The sequence below is a fragment of the Nannobrachium achirus genome (assembly GCF_963921795.1).
Source record: "Nannobrachium achirus genome assembly, chromosome: 22".
Lineage (NCBI taxonomy): Eukaryota > Metazoa > Chordata > Actinopteri > Myctophiformes > Myctophidae > Nannobrachium > Nannobrachium achirus.
In genome coordinates, this window is record NC_137829.1 from 13,357,280 (window position 1) to 13,384,831 (window position 27,552).

At 41.2% G+C, this 27,552-nt stretch overlaps 2 protein-coding genes across 2 annotated transcripts; both read right to left on the reverse strand.

Moving 5' to 3' along the window:
- Nucleotides 1–70: 70 nt before the first annotated feature.
- On the reverse strand, nucleotides 71–7,896 carry dhrs12 (dehydrogenase/reductase (SDR family) member 12). Its single transcript, XM_080753805.1, has 10 exons — nucleotides 7,769–7,896; nucleotides 7,017–7,150; nucleotides 5,413–5,495; nucleotides 4,964–5,056; nucleotides 4,592–4,673; nucleotides 4,235–4,296; nucleotides 3,445–3,549; nucleotides 2,867–2,957; nucleotides 2,162–2,299; nucleotides 71–980 (listed from the first exon to the last, which is right to left on the reverse strand). The coding sequence occupies exons 1-10, from the start codon at nucleotides 7,822–7,824 to the stop codon at nucleotides 868–870; spliced, it is 957 nt and encodes a 318-aa protein (XP_080609931.1). The 5' UTR covers nucleotides 7,825–7,896; the 3' UTR covers nucleotides 71–867.
- A 3,131-nt stretch (nucleotides 7,897–11,027) lies between these two features.
- vil1 (villin 1) lies at nucleotides 11,028–27,217 on the reverse strand (the record flags this gene model as incomplete). Its single annotated transcript, XM_080753019.1, has 19 exons — nucleotides 11,028–11,141; nucleotides 11,694–11,837; nucleotides 12,363–12,431; nucleotides 12,933–13,121; nucleotides 13,523–13,667; nucleotides 14,579–14,724; nucleotides 15,437–15,616; nucleotides 16,220–16,378; nucleotides 17,102–17,239; nucleotides 17,368–17,468; nucleotides 17,942–18,095; nucleotides 18,499–18,597; nucleotides 19,641–19,719; nucleotides 21,678–21,883; nucleotides 22,606–22,716; nucleotides 23,478–23,586; nucleotides 26,526–26,722; nucleotides 26,960–27,034; nucleotides 27,140–27,217. The coding sequence occupies 19 exons, from the start codon at nucleotides 27,215–27,217 to the stop codon at nucleotides 11,028–11,030; spliced, it is 2,493 nt and encodes an 830-aa protein (XP_080609145.1).
- Between the last annotated feature and the right edge of the window lie 335 nt (nucleotides 27,218–27,552).

Consider the following 27,552-nt stretch of genomic DNA (forward strand, 5'->3'; position numbering starts at 1 on the left):
GGCGGTGTTCTTTCAATTACTTTTTTACATTTATTTGTAATAATTAGTTTGGAAAAAAATAATTACAAAAAATACAATAAAAAAAATAACAGGTTGAAACAGTGTTAGTGATAGACTCTCGCGCAGCATAGAGCCTACCGTCGGTGGTGGAGTAATGAGTTGAGGACTTATGGGCAGTCTCCTCACCGCCTCCCCGTTCCTCTGTCCCAGACCATGCCCTAACCCTAACTTATTTTAATGAATAAAACATTCGAACCAATCTGTATGGTAGTGTATTGTATACTTTATTAATACAAATAACTACATCTGCAGTGGATGTCAGGAGATGGTCTCACCACGGGTGGACAAGTGAGGGCCACTTCAATCCCCTAGCCAAGAGCAGATATGTATGTAAATAATAAAGAATATGTATAATGTTGGAATATGTAGTTGTATTGTAAACTGTATGGTCAGCTGGACATTAGCTAAGGTACATTTTGTATAGATAAGGTACATTTTGTATAGATATTTCAACATGGTATGTGTTAATTACAAAATTTCAACTAATCACTGGAACAGTCAAGTGCTGAGATAACCTACACTTAGACAGCCTTAGATTTACACATTCTCAGAATGCAAACCAAATATAGCAATCTCTGCCAGGAGATCATGTTTTCACCCAATTTGTCTGTCTGAAGCTGATCTTAAACTATGAGGTAGAGTTGTATTTCTTCTGCCCGCCAGGCCAAGGACCATTCTTTAAATGTTTTTAATCAGTCAAAAGAATTTGCAATAGTAAATGTAAAAGGTATGTTGCAAAACAGTCAATCTGTGTCACAAGGAGTGTTAATATTAAGTGTTTTGGCATATTAAGTGTTTTGGCAGAGTTCATGGTTTGAGCTTGTTGGCGAGCTGTTCCAACGTAGAAAGCATTGTGTCCTCTTCTTGTGGTGAGGCTCTGGTCCAGGCCAGGGGTAAGTGTGTGGCCACAGCTTTGCGGTCTGCAATAAATCATATGAACGGTTAAACTGTATGGGAGAAAGCAGGAACCCAGTGGTGTAGCACAGTGGTTCCCAAACTTTTAGAGAGAGATTAGACGTTTGACCCAATCTAGTGGAAATAGCAGATCTACAAGCTCACAATGCGTCGCTACGCGCCACGTTGTGAGCTTGTAGATCGACTATTTTCACTACTTCTTAAACATATTTTCTAATTTCTTCGATTTTTCTTTTGTTTATTTATGAAATTACTTATGGGTTTTTCTTTTTGTAATGTTTTTTGAACAAATAATTAAAAACAACATTTAGAAAGCAAAAGTATTAAGGCACCCATAAAAATGTGTCCACAACCCACACATGGGTCCCGATCCAGTGTTTGGGAACCAGTGGTGTAGCACACTGGTTTTAGAAGATTATTGTGTCAGTTTAACCACGTTCAGCATTGGACATAGACCAAAATGGCTGATCTACAAGATCACCTGTGCTGCGACATGTTGTGAGCTTGTAGATTGGCTGTCTTCGCTATTTGAAATATTCATTGTACAACAAAGATTATAGGGCCAGTGGTGGACAGCGTACTCAACTCCAGTACTACAGTCAGTTTAAGTATATACTCCTAGTCAAATATTACTCAACTTAACTACAAGTGATAGTTGCTCAGTCAATGTTGTATAAATACTATAGCCTCCGTACACAGTAAAATGCTTAGTGTTCATTTAAAACTTTAATCCGGAACTACGTTTAACAAATAAAACATTATTTTAACCAATCTGTTTATATATTGTATTAATACAATGTAACTACATCTACAGTGGATGTCAGCAGATGGTCTCACTCTTCCCAAGTGAGGGCCGCTTCAATCCCCTAGCCAAGAGCAGATTTCCTCTTATTGGTTTCCCAAGAGGGAGAACCAAGATCAGAATCTCAGGTGTTAACGACTGGTCACACCAATCACTATAACGATAACTCTAACTATATTGGTTTGCCATTGTCTTTGTTATATTGTGTGTGGACTCAATGACTTAGAAAGCGTTTTAAAACGATCATTATACTTAATGTTATAGTTATTATATGTGGACGCCCATTTACAGCTGCCAAAACCCCACCCCACACAATAAAACACTGTACAGATTGTGGCTTTAACACAGGATTTTACTGTGTAACGTTATTGGAAAATGCCTCACCCTGGAAGAAGAGTCCACTGGGCTGCCTGGCAGCGTTGGCTGACACGGCCAACCACACTACCGTGTCTGCCCCCATGGCCTCTGTGCGCAGTTTGTTCTTGAACTTTTCATGGAAGTCTGGCATGGATGACTGGACAGCTATGGAGAAACACAAAAAAGATACACAAAAAGACAAAATGTTCACTCACAAGTAAGCAGGCCATCTAGCTGACAGACTTGGTATCACAATTCATTTCAGCATGAGTTGTCATCTGATCCTACTCGACGGGCCGCTGCAGGAGTAATGTAAGGCTAGGCTATATGGACAAAGATTTTTAACCCATCAGAAATTAGCCTACAAAAACAAATATGTTGCTACATACTGTACATGTACTGTAAGCCCCTCCCATACACTAAAATGTGTTCCCAGCCTGAATGGGTATAGCTCAAATAACAGATCTACAAGTTCACAATGCATCTTCCCTATTTTTTGAAAATGTTTGAAAGAATAAAATGAGGCTTAAGTGATTAAATCCAGTAAAAGACAACATAAAAATCCTGTATATCAACTGTAATGTCACAATATCTAAATAATAGCTACTGTATATATTGTGCCATGATCGATCCAGATCATATTATGCAGCTACTACCTGCACAGCGATTGACTTTCTAGCAGTACATGACATGTGCAGTGTAGAGTATGGAATGAGAGTCTCTGTTTGTTACCTGGTGTATCTGCCCAGCCGGGGTGCATGACGGAAAAGTGAATGTCTTTGTGTTGCGATGCCCATCTCTCTGTCAGGATCACCTGCTGCCTCTGTCAAAACAAAAGCATTAAGTCCCTGATACACGTAGCAATGTCTTCATCAATATCAACCAGCAACGACCAGTGGCGTCAATTGAGTATGGCAGTTGCCATACCTTGGCTAAAGGGGGAAAAACATTTATTTACTTCCTAATATAAATTCATGCCTGTTCATAAGGTGTGGCAACATGACTGGCATCTTGCATGAGTGAAGGCACAAAAAGATTAATCCAATGACGCTGCCAATGGCCATACCCAATTGACGCCTCGGGTCGTTGCTGGTTGATATTGATGAAAACATTGCTATGGGTATCAGGGGCATAAAAAGGCACTAACTATAACAGACATGTAAACATTTTAACTCTTGAACATCAATCCTCAAGGACCAACCCAAGCCACCTCTCCACAACAATATGAATATACAGTATTTAGTATGTAAGAAGGTATAACACAGAGTTAAGGGTCTGTCCCTCCAAGAATCTGTGTCTCCCTTTCGTACTTTGTTCTGAGCGTAGGCCATGGTACCGTCAAATGTCCCCTTCTCACACTGCATGTCATGCACGTTCATCTTTTGCACCAGCATGCCTCCTGATGACACAGTGATCTGCAAAGATGTGATAGCAAATTATTTTTAACAGTGTGGCTCTGCAAGAGGTTAGCTATGAGTGTTTGAGTTTTAGTTAGCTATCTCTATCAGTGCCAAAGTTGGTATGCACACTGCCACAGCCATAAATTTTCTTCCTCCACATTGTTATACACGTTTTGAAATACTTAACTTTTGGAAGTCAACAGGGCTGTAATCACGCTGAAATATTTTCCAAATTTGGAGCGATATCATCATAACATACACCATAGATATGCCATAGAGTTTAGACGACTGACGTCATAGGACTGATGGAGATCTGTACTCATACACATAAAGTAACTCACGTCACGGACAGAAAGGCCCATACAAGGAGATATGCATGTGTGTCGTGTTTGCACCACTCACTTCGCACAGGTGCGATTTTCCCTATGAAAGACAACTTAAAAAACATATCCAGACTATTTGGGTTTTACACAGGTTTACCAGATTAAATGTCGGTTCTGCGTTCTTGCGTTCCTTTCTCTTTTATGATGAGAACATAAGTTACGGAAGGAATCTGTGGACAGACACGCTTCAAATTATGTGCACATATTGTGCATAACAGGTGTGCATCAGTGTGACAAAAATAAAATAATCTCCATGGATTCGGGTGAACTGCTTCTTTAAGTTAAGAAGCTGCTGATAAAGACAGACCACAACCCACCACTCTGGGGTCTTCAGCTTGTTTCAAGGAAGGTATCAAGGCTGTAGTGAGGATGTACGTGCCTGCACACAAACACAAGTAGATGAAACAAGTAAGCAACACAATTCATAGCATGTTATACAGTGCATTCTTTTTTCTTCCCTGCTTCTGGTCAGACTGAATTAAATACATGCATTTCCTTATGGGAAATGTAGACTGTCAGACACATTTGCTATGCAAGACCATTTCATAATATCACAATTTAATAATTGAAATAAAAATGTATATTAGGAAAGTGTCCATCTCTCATCTGCTTTACAAATCGAACACTGGTTATTTTACTGAAATGTAGAGTGACATTAGCTTTCCCTTTCTTACCTAGAGTATTTGTGGCAAAGTTCTTCTCCAAGCCCTCCTCAGTTAATTCTCTCTGATTGACCATACACCCTGCATTGTTGATCTGAAGAAAACAACAAACCATTATTTTCACATTAAGGATTAGGATCTAAGGCTAGCAAGGTCAGGGTCATCTTTTAAATCACTTCTGAAAACATATTTTTACAACACAGCCTTTTTCTAGTGTCCGCTGCCTCGTTTATACTTTATTGTGTTGTTTTATTGATGGCATTTGGTTTCAAGTGTTTGTGTTTGCTCTTTAGTTTCTAATTCCTTCATGTTTTCTTGTTGATTTGTTCTGTAAACTTTGTAACCCTGTTTCAAAAAGCGCTTCATAAATAAATGTATACGTACCAATACATGTAAACTGTTACTCTGTGAGAAGTTCTGTGCAAACTCCCACACCTGTTTAGCACTGGACATATCCACAACATGTACATGAACACTCTGGAAAAAAAATCGGAAACAGAAGATGAGTGATATCATCTGTACAGAATGACAACTGTTGAGAGATCGCAGTATAGAATTGTTTTCTTTTTTATTAACAAAACATATCACTACCCCACCTTTAAGCTATTGTTTACTTCTGCAGTGTGAGTGATTCTGCATTACAGCATCAGCTACATGTCTACTCTAAACTCAAGTGTATAACAAAGTCCAAGAGATTAGGCAATAAGTAAGCAAGGACCTATAGCTATAATTATAATGGCACACTCCATGTTCAAACTTTCACATAACATGCACTTTGGAGCCTAATATGGTTGTCATTGTATGAATGGAAGGTGTGAACTATCAATCCTCACCTGACTTTTACTCAGCTCTATGATGTCATCCTTAGCTGCCTCCGCCCGCCCCTTGTTGCGACATACCATATGGACGGTTCCCCCTTTAGACACATAAAGAATTCACTATAGTGGACAGACATGCCTACATAGTACATTCTTCTTTTCCTTCCCAAAGCACAGAGGAAGCAGCATTTTGTTACTCCTATAACCTAGGGCAGGAATTTCAGGGAGGCCACGAAGGCCATGGCCATCATGCCCCTCAGTTTGGCCTCAAGACCCTAATAAATGGCATGCTCTGAGCCCACATGCCCCAGCTGACTGTACAACTTTCTCCTATGTCTCTTTCTTGCCAATATGTAGACAGTACCTGTGTCTCTTGCTTGTCATGTAGACGCCAGTGCCTGAATTTTTAACTCCCCTGAGTCCCCATCTTTAAACGAATCCAGTGACTTTGATTGGTGCAGGGCCGAGCATGGATCAGATTGTAAATACCATAATTTATTTATTTCACTGCAGATAGTCTCAATGGACTAAAATTATGTTTTATTGATGACCTTCGTGTCCTGGCATTTGAACAACACCAAAGGCCAAGTGGCCTTGTCCCTAAAATGACGAAATTCCAGGCCTACTATTTAGTACTTGGACAGATGTGGATAGGAGAGAACACTTTTAACTTTGACATCTATAACTATTAATTTACCGAATGTCTGTCCGTCGTCTGTCTGCATGTTGACATCACTGACACTAAACAGTGTCGCCACCATGGTAACAATGCCCAACTGACGTTACTGACTGACATCACTGACTGACATCACTACAGTGCCCAAATTTGGAGATGACATCACAGACCTTGACACTAGGGATGTCCCGATCGGATCGGGAGATCGGAAATCGGGGAGATCGGGCCGATTTCAAAAGATCGGAATTGGGAGAAAAAGATTGGGAAACTCCTTGTTTTTATATATTTAAACAATATATAAGCTGATGAGCTTTATTTTTAATTTGTTTTGATACAATGCTGCAAGTGAAAAAGGAAGCTTGGATAGAATGGATACTGTCATTTAAATAAAAAAAAACAACCTTAAGGGACAACATAAAAGCTTTTTTTTTCTCCTTAATGCATTGCTGAAAGATCGGATCGGGAAGGATCGGGATCGAATCGGGAGCAAAAATATGTGATAGGGATCGGGAGCAAAAGAACGTGATCGGGACATCCATACTTGACACGGAACACCATACATGGGCATAAAAGAGTGCCAGCCAGACAGACGGATACAACGGGTATTGCACAACTGGACATCGATGGTGACTATTCTGCCCCAACCAGTCTGGGTTCTCCAACATTACTTCTGAGACTCCTACATTCAATCCCTCATCACACACCCAGGGCACAGGATTGTACATTAAAACTTGTAAAGCAACTTTGGGTACTTAGAAAAGCTTTATATGAATTTGAGCAATTCTTTACAATCCTATGTGGTGACAACTAAGTACTGTGGACATTTCAAGAGGATTAGTCTTTTCAGACACTCATCACAGCACATACCCCTGACTATTCGCAGTTGCATTATGCATCATAATCTAAAACAACAACAACAAAACCCCCAAACATCAATACTCACCTCTTTTAGCTATTTCCAAGGCTGTGGCTTTTCCTATACCGCTGTTGGCCCCAGTAATCATGAAGGACCTGCCACTTAGGTTCACATCGAGGTCCCCTGGATTGAAACGCTTTGCTGCAGCTTCATAGCCACTCCTGTCGGAACAAAGTGGAAAACATTAGTTTATACACTATATACAAAATGAATGAAAGTTGCAGGCAAGTGTAAATTAGCGGTTTGATTGATTGATTGAAGACTTTATTGGAAGTTTGCATAGGAAAAGGTACAGTTTCATGACGGTACAGTTCACTGGTACAAGGTCAACTAAAAGGAGATCCTAGAAAAGCACTTGGCTTATTTCCACAGGAAACCACTGAAGTATCTCGACATATAGGCTCTATGTGTTAGGGACCGTAAGTTCTTTAACCACTTTAAGCAAGGAAGCCCTAGTTTATCAATGAATTGAATGCAACCCGATAAACAAGCCACATAGTAGTGCTTTCATGGGTTTAAATCCTATTACCTTGTAGGCTGACTGTACTGTCCTGTGCTTTTCCTATGTGAATTGCCAATCAAATCAAAAAGTAGGGCCGCTATTTCACACTAGAAATAGAAAATGTATTTCCGAACAACACAACAACAACAAAATCTCACTTTATAGCCAACTCACACGTCCAAAAGTCCCCAGTTTAAGTGGCTAATTAACATTACACAAGCTGTTTGCATTGGGTCAGGCAGCGTTACGCAAAGCATATAGCATAGTAATTACTTACTTCGTGTACTCCTGAAGACCTTTGGCCAACCAAACTGCGTTCCTGTAAAGTGACATTTTGAGGAAAAATTGAACTGATCTGTTCGAGAAGGTTGACCTCCAATATATGACCAGTAACCGTCGATCACAACCACCATACAGTTAACGTTACAACACAGTAGTACACAAACACAACAGGAGCAATGGTTATGTAGTAAAAGGGGCGGGTCTCGTGTCTCACGTGGTTTTCCGCAGCACTCGTGGAAAGCCTGGTTTCCATTCTGAATTAACCAATGTGATCCGGTCTAAATCCCGCCTACTATATCCGGTAATTTGCACTCACACACATGGAAGCACCGACTCCGTTCTTGACCCACACCGGATCAGCAAATGTATTGCAGTGAATTCCTTGAGAGTCCATGATTGTTTTTCGAAGATCAGTCTAGCCTACTGTACCCTCCCCTGGCAGATCATTGCAAACTGGCCCGGCCCTTTAGCGATAACGCCCGTCGTTTATCCGTAGGCCTATGTTTAGCTTCTTTCGTTCTTTATTTGTGATGATGATCATGGACGCAGCCCAGGCACTAGGCCTACACGTATTATGATACTTCGCCTCCTCTCTTGTTATGTGCTTAGCCGCCCCAGCCCCCAGCTAGCCTAGTCAACATCACGCGTCTCATGTAGGAATGCCAGCAATACAACCGACGCTGAAAACAACGGGTTGCTTTATACGTTGAAACGTGTTAATTTAACAACCTGCCCGTTTGAACATTACCAATGAAATAACGATATTCCCACACTACTTGATATTGTTTAATTACCACGTATTTCCCCGCACACAACAGTTGTCAGGATGGCCGAGTGGTCTAAGGCGCCAGACTCAAGGTTGAACCTTCCAGTAACATGGGTATTCTGGTCTCCGAATGGAGGCGTGGGTTCAAATCCCACTTCTGACATGACCTTTTTGATTATATTAAAACATACTCAGTAGTATTAAACTGGATTAATAGGATGTTTCTTGTTTCGTCTTTTGATGTTTGACGTTTCGTGTAACGCTTGGGTAGCCTTGTTACAATTACCTAAACAACAACCACCACATAACGTTGATAAATAGAGACCTGCAGACAGAGCAGAGAGATACCTAGTTATTGATATGAGGGAAATTATGTTGTCATAGCAGCACGGCATAGGCATAGCACATTTATTAATGTACACGGATTAGAACCTTATATAATAATTTAATAATGCGCGGACTAACATTAAATCCCACTGACACGGTGTCACGACTCGTGTTCATATTTAAGTTATTATTGACAATGTTGTAATGTATCGCTATTATTGTTTTGCTATTTTGTCTGCATGAGCCGAAACCCAATAGTTGTACTCTATAATATATTATATACATATAACTGAATATATTTACTTTACCAATCTATAATACATTGAGCAATCTGAGCAATAACTGTTGTTTCGTCTAACACAATGACGGAAACGCTGATTGCAGGTTCAAATACATTATTTGTGTGTAGTGTTAATCAGTTGTCAGGATGGCCGAGCGGTCTAAGGCGCCAGACTCAAGGTTAAACCTTCCATAGAAATGGGTATTCTGGTCTCCGAATGGAGGCGTGGGTTCGAATCCCACTTCTGACACTACTTTTGCATCGAAATAATTTTGATACGTAGTGCCGTAATAAGAACTATTATGGTAGGCTACATGGGACATTGCCTTAAACGTAAAGGGTGGTTATTTACGAATTATTTACAACAATATATTACAAAATAAAATCACCCGAAAAAGGTCGAATCATGTGGATCTGAGGTCGGGATCCATAGTTTTTGTGGCGTAGCAGTGGTGGCACCATGTGTTAATCTTGAACTTCATGTGTCCACAGTCTTGTGACGTTAGTCATCTGATGTCAGTTAACTCGTCTAAGCTATGAAAATGACGTTTGACCATAATACGTATGACTCAAACTGTTTTAAGCCTGATCGGTGCCCCATACTGACTTCACAGTGACAGACAACCTGCGAATTTCACGTAATTTTCTCGACATCTGTGTTTGTGTTGTAGGTTTTAGGTGCATCTCTGAACCCTTAATGATAACACTAGATTGCCCTCATAGTAGACTACAGCATGCTATTTGCGAGTCAATGTTGTTGACTCTGCTTGAGCTATTTGGAAACCAGTATTCATTTAAATAGAAATGGCGCCCTCTTCCGGAGCTAACAGAAAAAGCTTACAAGTACTAGTAACGCAATGGCTAGTTATGATTGATGTGATGTATCATAGCCTACATCACATCAACACTAGCCTCGGGAACCCAGGCTTTTCATTCCATCAAGAACAAGTGGTAGGCAATTCAAATGTGATATGCACATACATTACTTTATTATTACATAATCATACAGCAAATTATTTAAATATCTCTATTTAAGGCCCCTTTCCATGAAATATAGCAACATCTAAATAAACTAGACCAGGTCAACCTGGTTGTGCCAGACCCCCTGTCTGTCATCATCATTTATGACATCATGCCTTTTGTAGGCATGTCATCGTCATGTCATCATCATATATACCCTTTATATAGAAAACCCGGACAGACCGACATTTGCTTATGTAGGCCTACCCATTTCATGGGTCTGGCAAACATAACTATAAACAAAACACCAATTTATAAATCTAGTCTCTATATAAAGTGATTTCTTTACATCAACCAAATAATGTTAGATATTAACAGCTATAATATAAAGGGTGTATCCCCCTCAATTAAGAACAGAATGTGTCTACAACAGTGCTTGTAGTGTTGGTTTTAATTCCCAAATGACCCTATACAAAAATAACCTATAGACTTAGTTGACCAGAGTACCCCAGAGGTATACTATAAAACCCTCTGCTTTATAACCTCTCTACAGCAAATATTGTTGCAGAGGTGATCTACAACAACACAACGCACCGCTGTTGTGAGCTTGTAGATCGCCTATTTTTTTCTTCTTCTATTTATTATCACCTATTATTTCTGAATGTTCATCCTAGAATAGGGACCCTGGAATGGTTCACAGAATTGTGAGAGCAAATAGAAATGAACAAGACAAATCTAGCATCTTAGATATTCCATACTTCCCATTCAAAACACTATCCTCTACGTGTTCTTTTAGATGACAGCATGCACTACATGAATTATCATTTCCCTCTAAAGTGTCTTCTGTGTATTTAAGCTGCCAGAATAGCACAAAAAGTCACAATTTAAACAGTCAAAGTGGTTCCCATGGTGTTGTCCCTTTTAGAATAGGCCGTTGTCTTTCTTCAAATTCTTTTGCTTCCAGACTGGCATGGAGTAGAAGTCAAGTCGAGAAACACCGAGAATGAGTGCAAACTCCTCATTGGAGAGGTACTCCTGCAAGCAGGGGAGACAGACAAGGCCAAATTGGACATTCAGTCACATTAATAAATATATTGTGTGTATTTCTATAGGCCTATTGTGAGCATAAAATATGTGTGCAGACACTTGCTGTGTCATCTTGAAGGAACTTGTTAATAAATTGAATTGTTATGCATGCAGGTTAAGCAGTACGCCTTAACTTGTAGGGCTAGTGACAATACCATACCTACAAGCTCATGTGTCATGATGCAACACATTGTGAGCTTGTTGATCAGCAGCATTGAAAGTATAATGGCTTAAAGTGATTGAAACCGACACCGAAATCCCAGATTAATATACGTATTGCCACCTTCTGTCAACAAAGCTCCCAAGACAAGACCCACAAACTACTTAAAAAAAAAAAAAAAAAAAAAGGCGTTGGTTCAATATAGCATGAGTTAGCCTAAAATATAAGGCTTAACTCATGTTGCACGACACTGTCTGTATATGGGTTATTTTTGTGTTGTGTTTGTCCTAGGAAAGGAACGCTAGGGTTCAAGTGGTTACAAGAATTGATCCCTGTGTCACCTCTTTCCTTGTTGGGTCAACTCCTTCCGGGAGGTCTTCCGGCAGGAGGTGGAGCAACTTCTTTGCAGGGACGGTGGGCAGACGAGAAGGAGCCAGCATGTCAACAACTCCTTTAGTGCTCTGTGGAGGAGCCTTGCTCCTGTCCTGTAGCGACATACAGTATTAACGTGGTTATGTATTATACAGTAGGTCAGTAGGATAATAATAAATAAGGAAAGAAAACCTGACTCAATATTGAACCCATTAATGCAGCGCTATTCAACCTGCGGCCCGTGGGCCGCATGCGGCCCCAGCAGCATGTCTATGCGGCCTGCCATGGTCATACCAATAAAAATATATTTTGTCTACTTTCAGTGTGGACAAATAATTTCGGAAAATGTTTCAGTTACTCTCCAAAACCACTAAGAAACTATTTTTGTCTTGTTTTATACAAGACTTTTTTGCTTCTTCATACTTCATTAATCATTTCTTCTTTTTGTTCTTTGAGGTTTGTCCTTACAGATGAAAATGTGGCTGTTTTCTAGTGCATTTCCTTATTTTTTAGACTACTCATGCAGTGTTACAAAATCATTGTCTAGACTAAATGTCCAAAATATGACCGTCATTTTTATCTTGCTAAAAAAATATTTTGTGTGTTTTTTTTTTACATTAGGTATTTTTAGGCCTCACCACAGTAATCTTGATCATGTCAGTGGCATCTCCGAGCTCAGACTTCTGCTCCTCATAGGATTTTGAGCCCTAGTGAAATAAAAGTCAAGTTTACTCTCATACATTTTTCGAAACACGAATACTACTTTTAGGTAACATCGTTTTGAACTCTAGCATCCTTATAGCCTGGCCCAGCACCTTGAATCTCTAGCCACGCCCATTAAAAAAATATGTTCGGGCGAATGAAACGAAATGCAAATCCAGGCTGAGTGTCAGGCTAGCATCCCTATACTGGGCATGCCATAATAGCTGAAAATAGACAAACATTCAGCAAAAAAAAAATATTTGGCAAAAAAAGAAAAAAGATGAACATTAACAGTTAAAAAAATAACAGATCTACAAGCTCACATTGTGTTGTGAGCTTGTAGCTTAGCTATTTTCACTATTTGATGTACATTGATAACGACGTATAGGGTTTTAAGTGGTTAGGTTGTAAATAACGTTCAAAACATTTCTGCAAACAACAGCAGTGCATGTTTTTTTCTGAGGGATGTAAAATACGGTATGTTTCTATGTTATCAAGCTCCGTACATGCCACTTTTGGGTGTCCCAGGCATGGAACCACCCGGTGAAGGTGGGGGGCTCAAAGCCCTGTTTGACCAGAACAATGGGGGTGCCCATGTCACGACTGCCAGGGTGGGAGCGTAGGTACTCCTCTGCGGTGGTAATCGCCGCCTCTTTCTCCTTTACATTAGAGCCTTTGCCTATCCACAGGAACACCTGAAGAACACAATGAGAAAGAGGTTCGTTTTTAACCACTTGAACTCCAGCTTCCCTATTCTGGGGGGAATCTTTGCCAATGATGCGTCACATTGCTATTTATTATTTTTTAAACATATTTGTGGGCCTTTCTCTCCCTTTTTCTGCCTTCATTGATAGTAGATAGTGGAGATGGACAAGAAACAGGGAGGCACAGTCAACCTACAATATAAAAAAATTACTGACCAAACATTACTAAAAGAGCATGATAGCTTGCAACCCACATCCCCCATCTTAATCAGCATGATCAAGCCAACCAGATGAGGAATTGTAGCCTACAGCCTTTATATAAGTCTCATGTTATACATGTACATGTATTACATATATCAACAACAGGGTTATACAAAGGATGTCACACTGACCATATCCCAGACGTCAAGCAGCATGATGTCATCCTCATCCATGTCTTCCTGGTCAAAGTTGGTGATCTCTGTGGCCAGGAAGCGTCCTGTCTGGTTGGAGCACTCGAACAGTCTCGGGGTGATGTTGTTATGCTCCTCCTGTAGACTGGTGAGGGGGAAATTGGGGCGGGGGGGTGGTTAAACACTTTCGGGCATGGCCTGGCCTCCCCTGCACTCTCTTGTGAGCTTGTAGATTGTCTATTTTTCACTATAAGGCTTCAGCAGGGCTGCTGCTTCCATAATTGTGCATTGTTGTGATATATGTTATTTTACATCTGAATCAATTATCATTTAAGTTTAACTGGACTGGAACAATCTACATGGTCTACATTAATCAGGCATTTTGGAATTTGGCTGATGTCAATCTTTCTTTACATTGCTCTGGGTAGAGAGAGCAGGGGTGGGTCTTCAGAGCAAATTCATTCACCTGTGGGTGTTTCTTGCCGTGCGCAATTCTGTTTTTTCTTTAGTTTTTTTCACACCCGTGATTGATCCACACATGGCTGCACACACCACTGATAACTCATATGTACACATACCATAGCGTCACTGTCGGTTCCAAATTTGTAATTTTTTTCTCAAAGCAAAGCCCTGCTTCATCATACAAGGCCGCCGCACAAAAGAAGTGAAAAGAAGTTTAAATTATTTTTTAAATGATACATACAAAACAAACGGTTTTGGACATACAGGTTTTCCACCCGACAACGACGATTAGTTATTTAAAATACTCTTTTTGATCTTTGCATTTGTGTGTGGCCCCCCCTCATTTGTTTCAAACTAGAGATGGTTTGCACATAACATTGGTAAATGATATAACTTGTAATGGTTAAATCATATTTCACACCCGGCCTAGCATATAGAGCTCAATGGAAAACTGGATTATCAAGCTTCCATTTCAGATTCAGATTTTCTTGTGTTTGTTGCTACATAATACACAACAAGCGAGGCAAGTCAGCATCCGCTGATTGTCGAGCATTTTTAATGCATTATGCATTCATGCCTGAAACAGTAGGCTACCTCTTGCTGTTGGCATACTGCATCTTGCCTTCCAGATTGACCCAGAAGTGAGCAGGCTCCTGTCCCTCCGCAATGACCCGTTTCTCCCTTCTGGAGATGATGTCTGCCAAGGTTTTACCCATCTCCCGTTCATCACCACTGCAGCCCTGCATGTGAACAACACCATACAGCTATGATGTTAAAAACTCAATCTTTTGGATGGCCTTAGCTTAAAGATGGCTCACGGCATTGTTTCAAATAAATGCCCTCCTTAATAAGTTCAAAGTAGAGATTGACATAACAGCTGAATCGACACAAAAGACTGATGTGGATCTACAGCAGGGGTGTCCAAACCTTTTTCGAAGGGGGCCACATTGGAAAATATTAAAATACCCAAGGGCTGACTACATCTCCTGACAAAATGTATTTTCGGTCGGACCATAACAAAGTCACATACATATGCATCGCAATTACAATATTTTATTTAACTATCATCATCAATATTTAATATCAATGGTCTTTTGTCAGGTGTTTGCTCTTAACAAAACACAAATAACTCACATTACCAAATGTAACCAAACGTGCAAGGTAAAAAATATACAACAAAATAGCCTTTCTTTGACCCCTTCAGAATGAGACAACAGGGAACAAGGAATCCTGACAAATTATACTATAAAATATTCTTGTTTGACGGTGCTGGCGGGCTGTTCATAGTACAATTTAGGAATGAAGCCTTGGGTCGTATAAAATCATCGGGCTGCACTTTGGACACCCCTGATCTACAGTCTGTCGGCTGTGTTGTGGCTGCTGTTGTAAGGTTCAGATCTGTTAACTATACAAAGTATAAATGAGGGGTAAAGTGGCTAAACAATTATTTACCTTTCCATACCACAGATAGCAGCAGGTGTCAGTGCTGAGCACAAAGACGTCGTTGGAGTTGAGGGAGGAAGACCGCGCGGGCACCTCGATGGCGCGGGTGTTGAACTCATTTGTGCCGCGCACTTGGAACAGATGCAGGGAGGAATGGCTGTGTCCAGAGTCCTCCCTGGCGCTCCCTTCCTGTCAACAAATATTACATTCAGAAGAAAATATCTGTAGCTTTAGGCCTAGAATTATTCAATGCTTTAACTATTGAGAAATAGCAGATATACAAGCTCACAGCACGGCACCAAGTGCAGCGCAGCGAGCTATTTTAGAAAAATCTTTTGAATATCTTTGAATATATCTTTTTAAAAGCATTTGTAACTCAATTATTTGCTTCTGGGTGGTCCCTGGAACAACATATTTTGAGATGGGGGTCCGCGGCCAAATACATGTCATTTTGGAGGTCCTTGACATGAAAAAGTTTGAGAACCACTGATTTAGAAGAAGGATTTAGAAGACATTTATAGAATCGGGTCAAACTTATTCAAAGACGTGCAAATGTTTACGGTTTTTCAAAAATAGCAGATCTACAAGCTCGCTTTAGCTCAAGCTCGCACTCTGTGCCGGGCTGTGAGCTTGTATCTGCTATTTTTTAATAGTTAAAGCATAAAATAGTGGTTAACGTGGTTCAAATCTAAAGTGATACAGATTTGCGTTCAGGCCTATAATGGCTTTAATGAAAACATTGTTCCTATTTTTGAATGACTAACCTCAAGTGAACTATAGCTGTGTATTTACCTCATAAATGATCATCTTCCCTTTGAATATGGCCATGAGGTGTAGTGGTTCTTTCCCCATGGGTACACGGACCTGCACAGGTTCTCCATTGTACTTCTGGTCCAGGACGATGGCTTGTAAAGCAGAGGCAGTGCGCTCGCCTGTGCTTGCATGGCGACCCTACAGCATGGAGTGGGATACATAGGCCTACATTTTTGTGTTGTCTGTTTAAATTAATAAGACAACAGAAAGAGTTTTTAACAACCAAAAGTTCAAGGCACAAAAGAAAACGTAAAAACAAAAAAGACTATTATTATATTTCAGTTGTAGGGCCTTGGACATTTATTTATTTAAATTGACCCCATACCTACTGTATATTACAAATGGACTGGCTGATAATGCAGCTACACACAAATATCGAGTGTATTGTCTAACCTCAATATGCCATCAGCAAACAAATCAGTAGCTCCATATATGGGCACAAAGGGGAGCATGCCTGATGACATCAGGGACACTTGAGCATCATTCTGTAGCAATCTACTTACTTGTTACTTACTTTTATTTATATTTCCATTTAAGTGTATTTGCTTTGTTCTATAATATTGACTTTAATGATGTTTGCATCATCACTGGTGGGCTGGTGTGGTGCCAATTACTTTCTGTCAATCAGTATAATGTTGCATACTGTATTCAGTGGCGCTAGCACTTGTAACCTTATACCTTAATAATAACTACTGTACATACTGTAAATTGAGCAGATAAAAAGCTGAAGGCAGCAAGTTCTTTCTTTCTTTCTTTCTTTCTTTCTTTCTTTCAATTCATGCCACACATAATTATCTTGAAGCCAGGATTTGGTTCTTTAAACTCTCCACAGCCTTGTGATTATTAGTTAGTATCTCTCACCTGCCAGATGTAGATCATGGAGTGCCTCTTGTTGTTGACTTCATATTTGTAGAGGATGAGATAACAGTCTCCACCATAGAAGTGTCCCAGATACTTCCTCTCGACGGGAACCATCTCGTTGTTCTGTATCCGCCATACCTGTTTAGAGAAATGGACATAATCCATGGAACTAAGTGTTATATTTATTAATTTATAATATATATCGCTTATTATGACATGCACAGAATAGAGACGCTAGGGTTTGTGTGGTTATAATGTGTCCTGACCTCAACCTCTCCAGTCCCATCATCCACCATCTTCTGCTGAGCAGCTAGATCAGGCCGTGCGTGCATAGAGGTGGCATCAAACTTGATCTGCTCCACTTTAGCTGCACATCAACACAAGACACATATATGTAATATTTAATGTACATGAGCTTCAATTTGTTCTTAAATTCTTAAAACTACTGACCGATTCCTAAATCACTGTGTTCATGTATCCATAATATGCAATGCAGAGTGTGTATTATTACTGGATGTTCTATCTGCTGCCTTTTAACTACCTCATTTCTGATTCTTCCTTTAAATCATGTACCTGATATATAAATACAGGATCTGTTGTTATACTGTACGTCATCTGCTGCCAAACGGCTTCATTCCATTGCTATTATAGGCACACACCATATAGGCCTACAGTATATCATGCATCTGAAACGAACAATAAAGCATGCTCCAAAGTTTAAAATGTATTACTGTGCAGGGGTTGTCGCTGTGAAACAGTAACTGCAACAGTTGTTTCTTTGTTTGTTTGTGATGTGCAGGCTAATGAATGAAATGTCATTATGTTTGACACACCGCTCACCAATTTTTCCAGGGCTGTTCATGATCCCCAGTCCCACTGTCTGGTTCTTCACGGTCCAGTTCTGGAAGAGTTGCTTGAACACAGCTGACTCAGCGCCATCATTCACTGTCTCCACATACGTTGAGGGAGGATAGTTCTTGGCCTTTTTGTACGCCTACAGAAACAATAATAAAGCAATATATGGGATTGTTATGATACTATCATTTTTCTTTTTATAGTTTATACCGTAAATCCTCAGTGTTAATTTAACTCTGGGCATTACAAATGTAACAGGTCCATTTGGTTACATTGGTACAGTTACAAATGGATAAATGAATTAACATTTTATTGTGTAACATCATTAACCTATACTAAATAACTGTCATGGATGGAACACTGAGCACAGTAGCAATACTTTTCTTGTGGGACAATTCAGAGTGCTGCAGAAAGCAAAGTGGATGTGGATTATGAGATCAAAGGTAGTTTTCAAGTGTTGTGGTACATGTAACCAGCAGGGGTCAGCAAAAGCATGAACGGCCATCAAAAGCAATGGAGGATGCAAGAAGGATGAGAATGACCTCTGCTTTGACCAGTGACTCAGAGCGCTCATACTTGGAGGCCCGCTTTCCTTTCCAGATGAAAATCTTCTTTCCTGCCAGGTCCAAAAGATAGCAGTCCTGAGAAACAAATATATTATTATGGGATGCATTTTTCTGCAAATGAAAAATGAAGTGGCTGTGTTCATCGATTATTATTTTCTTTGTTTATTTCATTTTCAATTTCAAACAAATGAATTGGAAAAAATGGGGAAAAAGTAAGTAAAAAAAAAAAAGAAAGAAAAACAGTTACCTCATGCATTAGATTAGAAGGACAATATCAGTCACCAGAACCAGGGACAAATATCTAGCCAGAGTAGATGTTAAAAGACCCTAAAGTGAAATAACCACATGAAGACTATATAGCGTCTCTATTCTTGGGCTAAGATTCAGCACAATAGCAGATCCAAAAGCTCACAACCCCAGTTGTGAGCTAAGATATCTTTTGGCAAACACATTTGGTGTAGAATGAAAAGAGAGCGGATTGAGTATAGCGCCAACCCTGGTCAACTACTGTAAGTATTAGTTTAGATGGTTCAAGTGGTTAATTGTCAGAGATGAGTTTGTTGACCAATCTAATGTCATGAAGCTGCACGTCCCTTTACACAAATCTATATCATTCACACAGGCATACCACGCACACCCTATATTTAACACACCACACTGTGGTGTGTGAAAGACAGATAGGTTGACCACAGCAACAGTTGCAACAGGAACTGGTGTGGGTGTGGGCTTGGTTCTCAGTCACAGTAGAGGAAGTAGCCTACACCATGCAGTCATGAATCATGATGAGACAGGCCTATCAGCAGTGGTTGAAAAACTACTAATTATTTACTAAGTAAACTAAGTAAAGTAAAAGTATCAATACTGCAGTGTAGAAATACTCTGTTACAAGTAAAAGTCTGGTATTGAAAAAGTGCTTGAGTACACTAGTGTTAGTATCAAAATGTACTTAAAGTACCAAAATAGAAAATCTACAAGCTCGCAATTGTACTCAAGTACAGTACTTAGTTACTTTACTTTTTTACACCACTGCAGTCAAGTTCAAGGTAAAACACCACTCAAACTGATCAGTAAGTCTTTAATAAACAATCCCATTTTCCACATCATGTGGTACAACTAACCTCATGATTGAGGAGGTCCTGCCTCAGAGGCTTCACTGCCACCTCCTGAACCACCAGGTGGCCCTGGGCGTCCGACATGCTGTCAAGAGGAGACATGAAGTTAGACAGTGGCGTCAGTTCAGCAAAAGCTACGGTATGGCAACATGACTGGTGTCTTTCTTTGCGCGTCTGCAAGACACCAGTCATGTTGCCATACCTTAGCAATAGGCACAATGAATTTATTTTAAGTAAATTTTGTTTTCCCCCCCCTGTATCCAAGGTATGGCAGCTGCCATACCTTGCCATACCCAATTGACGCCTCTGAAGTTAGACAAGATCTGAACAAAACACGGGGCAACATAAACCTACAGTATTTGACACTAGATTGACAGGACTACTCATAAGTTAAAGAACCTATATTGATCCCAGTGGGTTCACAGGAGGATCCAGTGGTATTGATCCCCCTGGGTCCATGTGAAACACAGGAGAGGTACAGATAAATGGATTGGAGAGCTATGAAAAAATTAAGTATTGATCACTTTCTTATATTGGCATGAAGTTTCATGGTATGCTTCAGACGAGGAAGTGTGATTTCGTTGGCTTTCTATCGCGCTGTGTGCATGCGTGTGTGTGTGTGTGTGTGTGTGTGTGTGTGTGTGTGTGTGTGTGTGTGTGTGTGTGTGTGTATGCACTGTGCATGTGTGTGTGTGTGTGTGTGTGTGTGTGTGTGCATGTGTGTGTGTGTGTGTGTGTGTGTGTGTGTGTGTGTGTGTGTGTGTGTGTGTGTGTGTGCGTGCGTGCGTGCGTGCGTGCGTGCGTGCGTGCGTGCGTGCGTGCGTGCGTGCGTGCATGCTAGAGTGAGTTCTTAGAAATGCTCTCTCAGCGTGGGTGTGTGCATTTGTGGTTGAGTGTGTTAGTGTGTGTGTTAGGAGGATGAACGTGTGTACAGCATATATTTGTTTCATGATTGTTTTGTTTTGTACACCTTCTGCACATTGACCACCCAATTTCCCCCAATTTACCTTGATAAGGATGAAATAAAGAATAAAGAGTGAGTCTAACAGTATAGAATAAATATACCAAGAATAATACAGTGACATCACAAACAACAATAGCCCAGTATAGTTTTATGGGGCTGAGCCCACTCTTCTTCGCCATCAGTCACATCCCCTCGGTTCTAAGAGTGCAACAATACATGTATTCGTATTGAATCGTTCAATACGAGGGTGTACCGAACCGAATGACCCTGTACCAAACAATACAATACAATACCACTCACATCCACATTCCCCTGGAACCCCCTCAAGGACCCCTAGGGGTCCACAGAGCCCACTTAGAGAACCACTACCCTAGAGGTTGGGTACCGTATTGTTGAAAGTTAAAACAAAAAAAAATACGTAGTTATAAAAATACATTTATAAATCAAGGACATTTCTGTTTCGAAAAAGTATCGAACGTTGACACCAAAATTTCGAACCGAACCGAACCGTGAATTTTGTAAACCGTTGCACCCTTACTCGGTTCATGATTTTCTGCCAGGATTCACGGGACATTGGGCCAAGGGACGCCCTCATTCATGGCCGATGATGAATGAGGATCCCAGTGTCCGACTCCCACAGCCTGCTCAATGACATGGTGTACTATCCCCCCCCCCCCCTTCGCTGCCTCTTTGCAACAAGTGTGCATCGATGCCCACTTAGTGAAGAACTGAGGAATTGTTCCAAAATGTCTAAATGGCGGATGGACTTGAATTTTTGCGATATTTATCTCGGTTCTACAGTGCGGGGGACAACTGCATGAATGATTGAGATTGTGATTATTTACAATTGGTCACAAAAATGCAGTATAACTGAAAAAAGTGTTGTGTGTTTTTCACCTGAAAATACATAAGTTAATGCCTTAATGTGACAATGCTTGCAGTTCAAATGCCCCACGAGTCAGAAGCACCTCTGTTAGATGTCGCTTAGTTGTGAGTGACATCACCGTCAATTTCCTTGGCATCTCTATTCTAGTCTGAACTGAGGAAGGGAATGACCCAGAAGAGATAGAAGCACTAACTGGAAGAGCTTGACAATAGTCCTCAGCTTGTTGTCCACTTCATCATCGGAGACAATAGCCTCCTTGATTTCCCGTCTCTCTCCCAGGTACTGTTTCATCAGTTTCATCGGCTCCTCTGCTGACTTCTCATTGTCCCCCTCCACCACCGTCACCTGCGCCCGTCCACCCCTCTCTCTGTCACGTATGTCCTTGGCCAGGGTCATTCCCTAAAGAGAACCACAATCAGCAGCACTTCATTTTGTGAAATAAATCTCTAGAAGCATATGGTTTCTCCTCAGTAAAAGTTTGTCACTGTCGGGCAGAAACCTCTCCAAGTTTAAAATGTGTACGTTTTTTTTTCTTCTGTAGGCCTAAAGTAAAGCCCTGCTCGCACAAAACTAGTGAAAATAGCAGATCTACAAGCACACAACACCTCGTACCGCAAGGCGTTGTGTCCTTGTAGAACGACTATTTTCAAAATTTTAAATCATTTTAAAAATGATAAATACAAAAGAAACGGTTTCTGCCCGACAACAACGATTTGTTCAATTAGAATGTCTGCTTTGCCCCAGTTCCATTTACGAGCACAATTGGTGTGCTTTGTCACTGCACCAGTTGGTTGGGTGCCTGTCAGCAGTGGTGTTGACCTATGAGGAACAGGGTGTTCTCTGCATCTGCAACAGTATTTCCCCAAGGTGAGGTTCCTCTGTGGCAATATCAGACAGAGCATATGGTTTCAATACCATCCCTAGGACCAACTAGTCCCAACACTAACTAGATCTAGGGGGTGCAGCGGTGACAAGCTACACAAATGGGTAAAGAATTGGCATAATGACTAGTCTGGGAGAAAACGTCTAAAAAAAAGAAAGTGTGTGGATATAAAACTGTGAGAGGATAACAGATTGACGAGAAATCTTCACCAAATGATGTTTTAGCTGGCTCACTGTACCTTGAGTCTCTCCATTCGATTACTCCTGGGTCCATTCCACTGGATAATAAGGTTTCCCAGGTCTAACAGGAAGACATCCCCCTTGTTGAAGCTGTTCCAGCTCATATCCACCTGCAGTCAGGTGTTTGAAAAGAGGAAAGACATTGCAAACTATATGCTCTGCATTACAGTTGTAAGTGAAGTGTTGTATGGATGCATGCTGTTGTATCAGTGTGTTTGCACATTTGCATTGTGCTGCAGTACTTAAGTCTGCTTCCAAAGCCGATTTGGCCCAATTTGTGGAAGTATTGTCGGGACCAATGGTGTAAAGTAACAAAGTAGATTTGACTTAAGTAGGCCTACTGTACCTAAGTAACATTTTGAGGTATTTGTTTAGTATTTGAGTTGAGTATTTCCCATTTCCAAAGCTTTTACTTCTACTCCAGTATACCTCAGATCCAAATATTGTACTTTTTACTCCACTAAAATTATTTGAAAACTTTAGTTACTAGTTACTTTGTAGATTGATCAAAACATACATTAACCTCTTCAGCCCTATATAAATTTCAGCCATCTGAAAATACAAGCTCTACAAGCTCACAATAGTCGCATTGTGAGCTTGTAGAGCTTGTAGAGATTGTATTTTAAGAAGATTTTTATCCATTTGAAAACTTGAAATGGAGCACTTTCTACTTTTGGTACTTTGAGTACATTTTGATGCCAATACTTTTGTGCTTTTACGCAAGTACATTTTGTGCTTTCACGCAAGTACATTTTGAATTCTGGATGTTTACTTGGTACAGAGTATTTACACATTGCAGTATTGATACTTTTACTTAAAAATGTGAGTACTTTTTTCACCACTGGCCGGGACATAGCCAGTGTCCTCTCACCTCTCCTGCCACCACGTGCTTCCGGCCCTTGACGTGGAGCAGTCGTTTGATGTCGTATGTGTTGGTTTCAACATGTTTCATTCCAGATGCAACGCCACCCTTCTTGTAGCTGTGTGGTGGAACAGTGTCAGAGGAACATGATGATAAACCTGCATACGCAACTGTGCTGTCCTTCCTTAAAATACTGAGAGGGGAAGTTATGTACTTCTATTTTAGTTTTTTGCACAGACTTGTACAGTGGCGTCAGAAGAATTACATTTCCCCTGTAGCCAAGGTATGGCAGGATTGGCAGCTGCCATATACCTTGCCATACCAAATTGACGCCTCTGGACTTGTATTGTCCGGGAAATACTATTCTTGTAGCTTTTTACCCCTTTGTTGCTATTCCAATTACTTCCTCCTCACACTAATTTTTGTGTTGTCATTGCTGTTGTATCCTATTGACTTAACTGAGGAGCCCCACAAGGAAGACGTAGAGTCTTCATCCTACTCCTCCCGCCCAACACTCCCTGCTGACAGCCCCAACTTGCAGGCATACATAGGGACAAACATCACCCTCCCTGCCTGGCTTCCCTCCCCTGAATACGGGCCAATTGTGTTCGTAGAGGCACTCGACAAAGCCGGATGCACCGCGGTGGATTCGAAACCCACAACATCTGTGGTGGTGGGCAGGCACTTTACCACTGCTCCACCCAAGCGCTGCTAGGAAAAGGCTTAACTTCAACTTCACGTTATATGTTAGAGTTTCAGACCGGAAAAGCTTATTTCCTGCTTAGAGGAAGGTGTTTTGTGCTTTGCAGAGTCGACACAACCAAAAGCCTGGCTTTTATAAGAAACTTGCATTGATCCAAGTGTGCAGCTTCTGTAGCATCTCCTTTCATTATACTTGTCAGTTTTCTGGCACCATGGCACATTCTATAGTCATGATTGCGATGATTAGAGGAACATGTAAATTAAAACTTTTGAGGAAAGAATAAAAGCTATAAGAAGTATAGTTATAACCGTGATTCAAAAATATGAAATACTCCAGAACCCAGGGTTCCTTTGTGACATTGGGATAAAAGGCTGTATGGTATAGCCTTTTATCAATCTGCTTAACCTCCCAAGAGCTTAATTGTGAAGACAAGTCTAGAAATGTGTCTGGACATAGTGCATAGTTTTTCTCTTTTCTTTTTGCCTGTAGTTGCGACCGTAGGTCGCGTTTACTACCAAAACCTCCACCGGCTGTCTGTCAGTCTGTCCGTCATGTCACACTTTTCCCCAACTCATATCTCCGCCACCGTTGCCCCAAGACATGCCAAACTTTGCACACACACTCCTTGCCTGCCAATCCACAACCTCCACCTCTCACGTCATACGGGCAGCCATAGTTACACCTGGAATGTTGAATCTCCATATATGGAGATAACCTACGCATCACACAAAGTCTGACCTCACCAGCCCATACTTGGGCATGGACGACTTATATCTCCATATACGGAGATGGCCATATATGGAGATACGATGACATCACAGAGTCCACAGCTGATGATGTGGCGTGATGTCATACAATACACCAGTAAGGCTCCCTAATCGGGAGATAAGCGACCGTAGGTCACTTATCTCCACAAATAGGGCGAAAATGTTACCTGACTTTCGCCAGATGGTGGCAGCATTGCTTATGCATTGCTTTACCATCTGGGTTCACTTGCGGAGGAGGGGTTCCCTTCGGAATGTCCCTGGCCGGACCAATCAGCGGCAGCTATGGGCGGGCTCTGAGCGGCTCTGAGCCAATAGAGTCTGATTGCAGACCACGTGGAAACCCAGGAGGCGGATTCTGGGTGCAACGTCATGCAGACAGGCCAATATGAGTCGTTGGAGTTGGCACGGCCATATCCAATCACCTGCTTTAGAATTTTAAAAAATGGCCCGCCCCTTACATCGGTTGTGCTGGACCGAGTCCAGATGGTAGAAGCAGAGCGTTATGCAGGCATACGCAATGCTGCAAACCATCTGGCGAAAGTCAGGTTAGCAAAAATGTGTTTTGCCAAAATCTTCCTGATCCATGTTGATGACATGAGTGTAGACATACTGTGTAGTGATTTTCGTGATTTTAGGGCAAAATCTGTAGGAGCAGTGTCCAAAAATGTGTTTTTAAAAATCGGCCTGGAGGTGGCGCTATATGGGAGAGATTCATGTTGATGGGATGAGTGTAGACATACTGTGTACCGATTTGCGTGATTTTAGGGCAAAAATTGTAGGAGCAGTGTCCAAAAATGTGTTTTGCAAGAATCGGCCTCATGGTGGTGCTAGAAGAGGGCCATGTGAGAAATGAGGGGTGGGGTCTCCGCGCCGGCAAGGCGGACGAATAGGTACCGGCCCCGGCTGTCCCGGTCGCTCCTAGCCGGAGTTACGGCATTTTATGTGAGCTGCAGTGTAGGGGGCCACCACTTTTGCATCCGTTCTGGAGCACAACTATGGCTGCCCGTATGACGTGAGAGGTGGAGGTTGTGATATTTGTGGAGATGAGCGACCAACGGTCGCTTATCTCCCGATTAGGGAGTCTTACTGGTAGTTATTCTTTTATTTGTAAACCTAATTTAGACAACAATGCTGTATGAGGTTATTTATAGTGATGCCATCGTATAGCTTAGGCTCAAAGATCCACTGATGTTTATCAATACTTGCGCCAGCAGAGTGCACAGGGTGTTCGGTGCTGTCTGTATGCAGCATTAAATGTCTGTATGCGGCACCAATTAGCCAATGAGGGAGCAGCATTGGCACAATTAGCCAATGAGGGAACAGGACCTTTAAACTCAACACGTCTGTATTTTGCACCAATTAGCCTCATTGGCTAATTGGTGCTGCATACAGACAATTAGTGTCACATACAGACAGCATCGATCACCCTACTTTCGCGCTCTGCTGGCGCACAAGTAGGCCATTGGCTAAGAGTGCACGAGGAGCAAGTTGGCACTTCGACAGAGTGCAGTCTAGTTCACAGTGATATTATCAGGCAACACTGTCTAAATTAGGCTTATGTGCATACTGTGCGTTGCGTTTGCTCACATAAGGCCTTTTTTGAAGTATCCGCGGAAGGTGTCGCTCTCATAGCCCTGGGTCTCTCTGTGCTGCACGGCCACGCCCCCTAGGGCCTCATCCATCAGGGTGGTGTAGATGGCAGCCGCACCCTGTTCATCTTGAGAGCTGGACTTCCCCAACCAGTAGTGGAGGTCATAGGTGAAAGAGCCACGCAGTTTGTTTGTCTGTACAACGGCACATATAAATGCTTCATTATAAGGACACCCCAAAATCGATAGTTCTTGGAACTGCAGAATTCATAAAAAAGACGGTTGTACAGTAAAGTAGGTCTTAATAAGGAAAATATAGTGTCAACTACTTTCAACCTGGTGCTCATACCCATTTGAGTATGTAATTATAGACTCATATTTTCTCATATTATTAATCAATTCTCTCTCATAGGTGTCTTTGGTTCTACTTACATAAAGAATAATATAGCTGTCTCCTTCGTAGAAGTTCCCATACACTTTCTGGGGAAGGGGCACCATTTCCATGTCCTGACCAAGATGAACAATGTGCCAGACATTAAAAGCAATTTGGACATACAGAATCCTACAAATTTATGGCAAAACCAACTTTGATCTCCCACAAGTTGCTCTCACCTCTATTCTCCATATATGCAGGCCTGATGTGTGTTTTTTCAGGACCTCCATAACTTGTGCTTTGATCTGTGGAGGCATGGTCCGATTTTCAGATATCTAAGGGGAAGAGGAAAGTTGAGACACATCATGCAAATATGAAGTACTGCTACGCTGTAGCTGACCACAACAAGACAGGAAATAACATATGGTGAGAATAGCTCACTGCACCTTATGCAGAGCAATTCAACACGACGATGAGTAGAACTAATATGCCCTACACCATACGGTACATAGAAACTGTGCAGATTGTGCAGCAATAACCTTTATGAGAACCTTACTAACACGCTATAGAATCTGTGCTGATGAGCACAAAAGGGCACTGATGCTCAAACAATACTGGATCTATAGCAAAAGGGCCAAATTATTGTTGATAC

Bases quoted from the DNA above. Each gene is read 5' to 3' on its own strand.
- dhrs12 (XM_080753805.1), bottom strand. From the start codon at position 7,824: ATGTCACTTTACAGGAACGCAGTTTGGTTGGCCAAAGGTCTTCAGGAG. The intron at 5,496-7,016 runs GTGAGTATTGAT...ATGTGTCTAAAG, and splicing joins CTTGGAAATAGCTAAAAGAG to GGGGAACCGTCCATATGGTA. The intron at 5,057-5,412 runs GTGAGGATTGAT...TTTTTTTTCCAG, and splicing joins TAGAGCTGAGTAAAAGTCAG to AGTGTTCATGTACATGTTGT.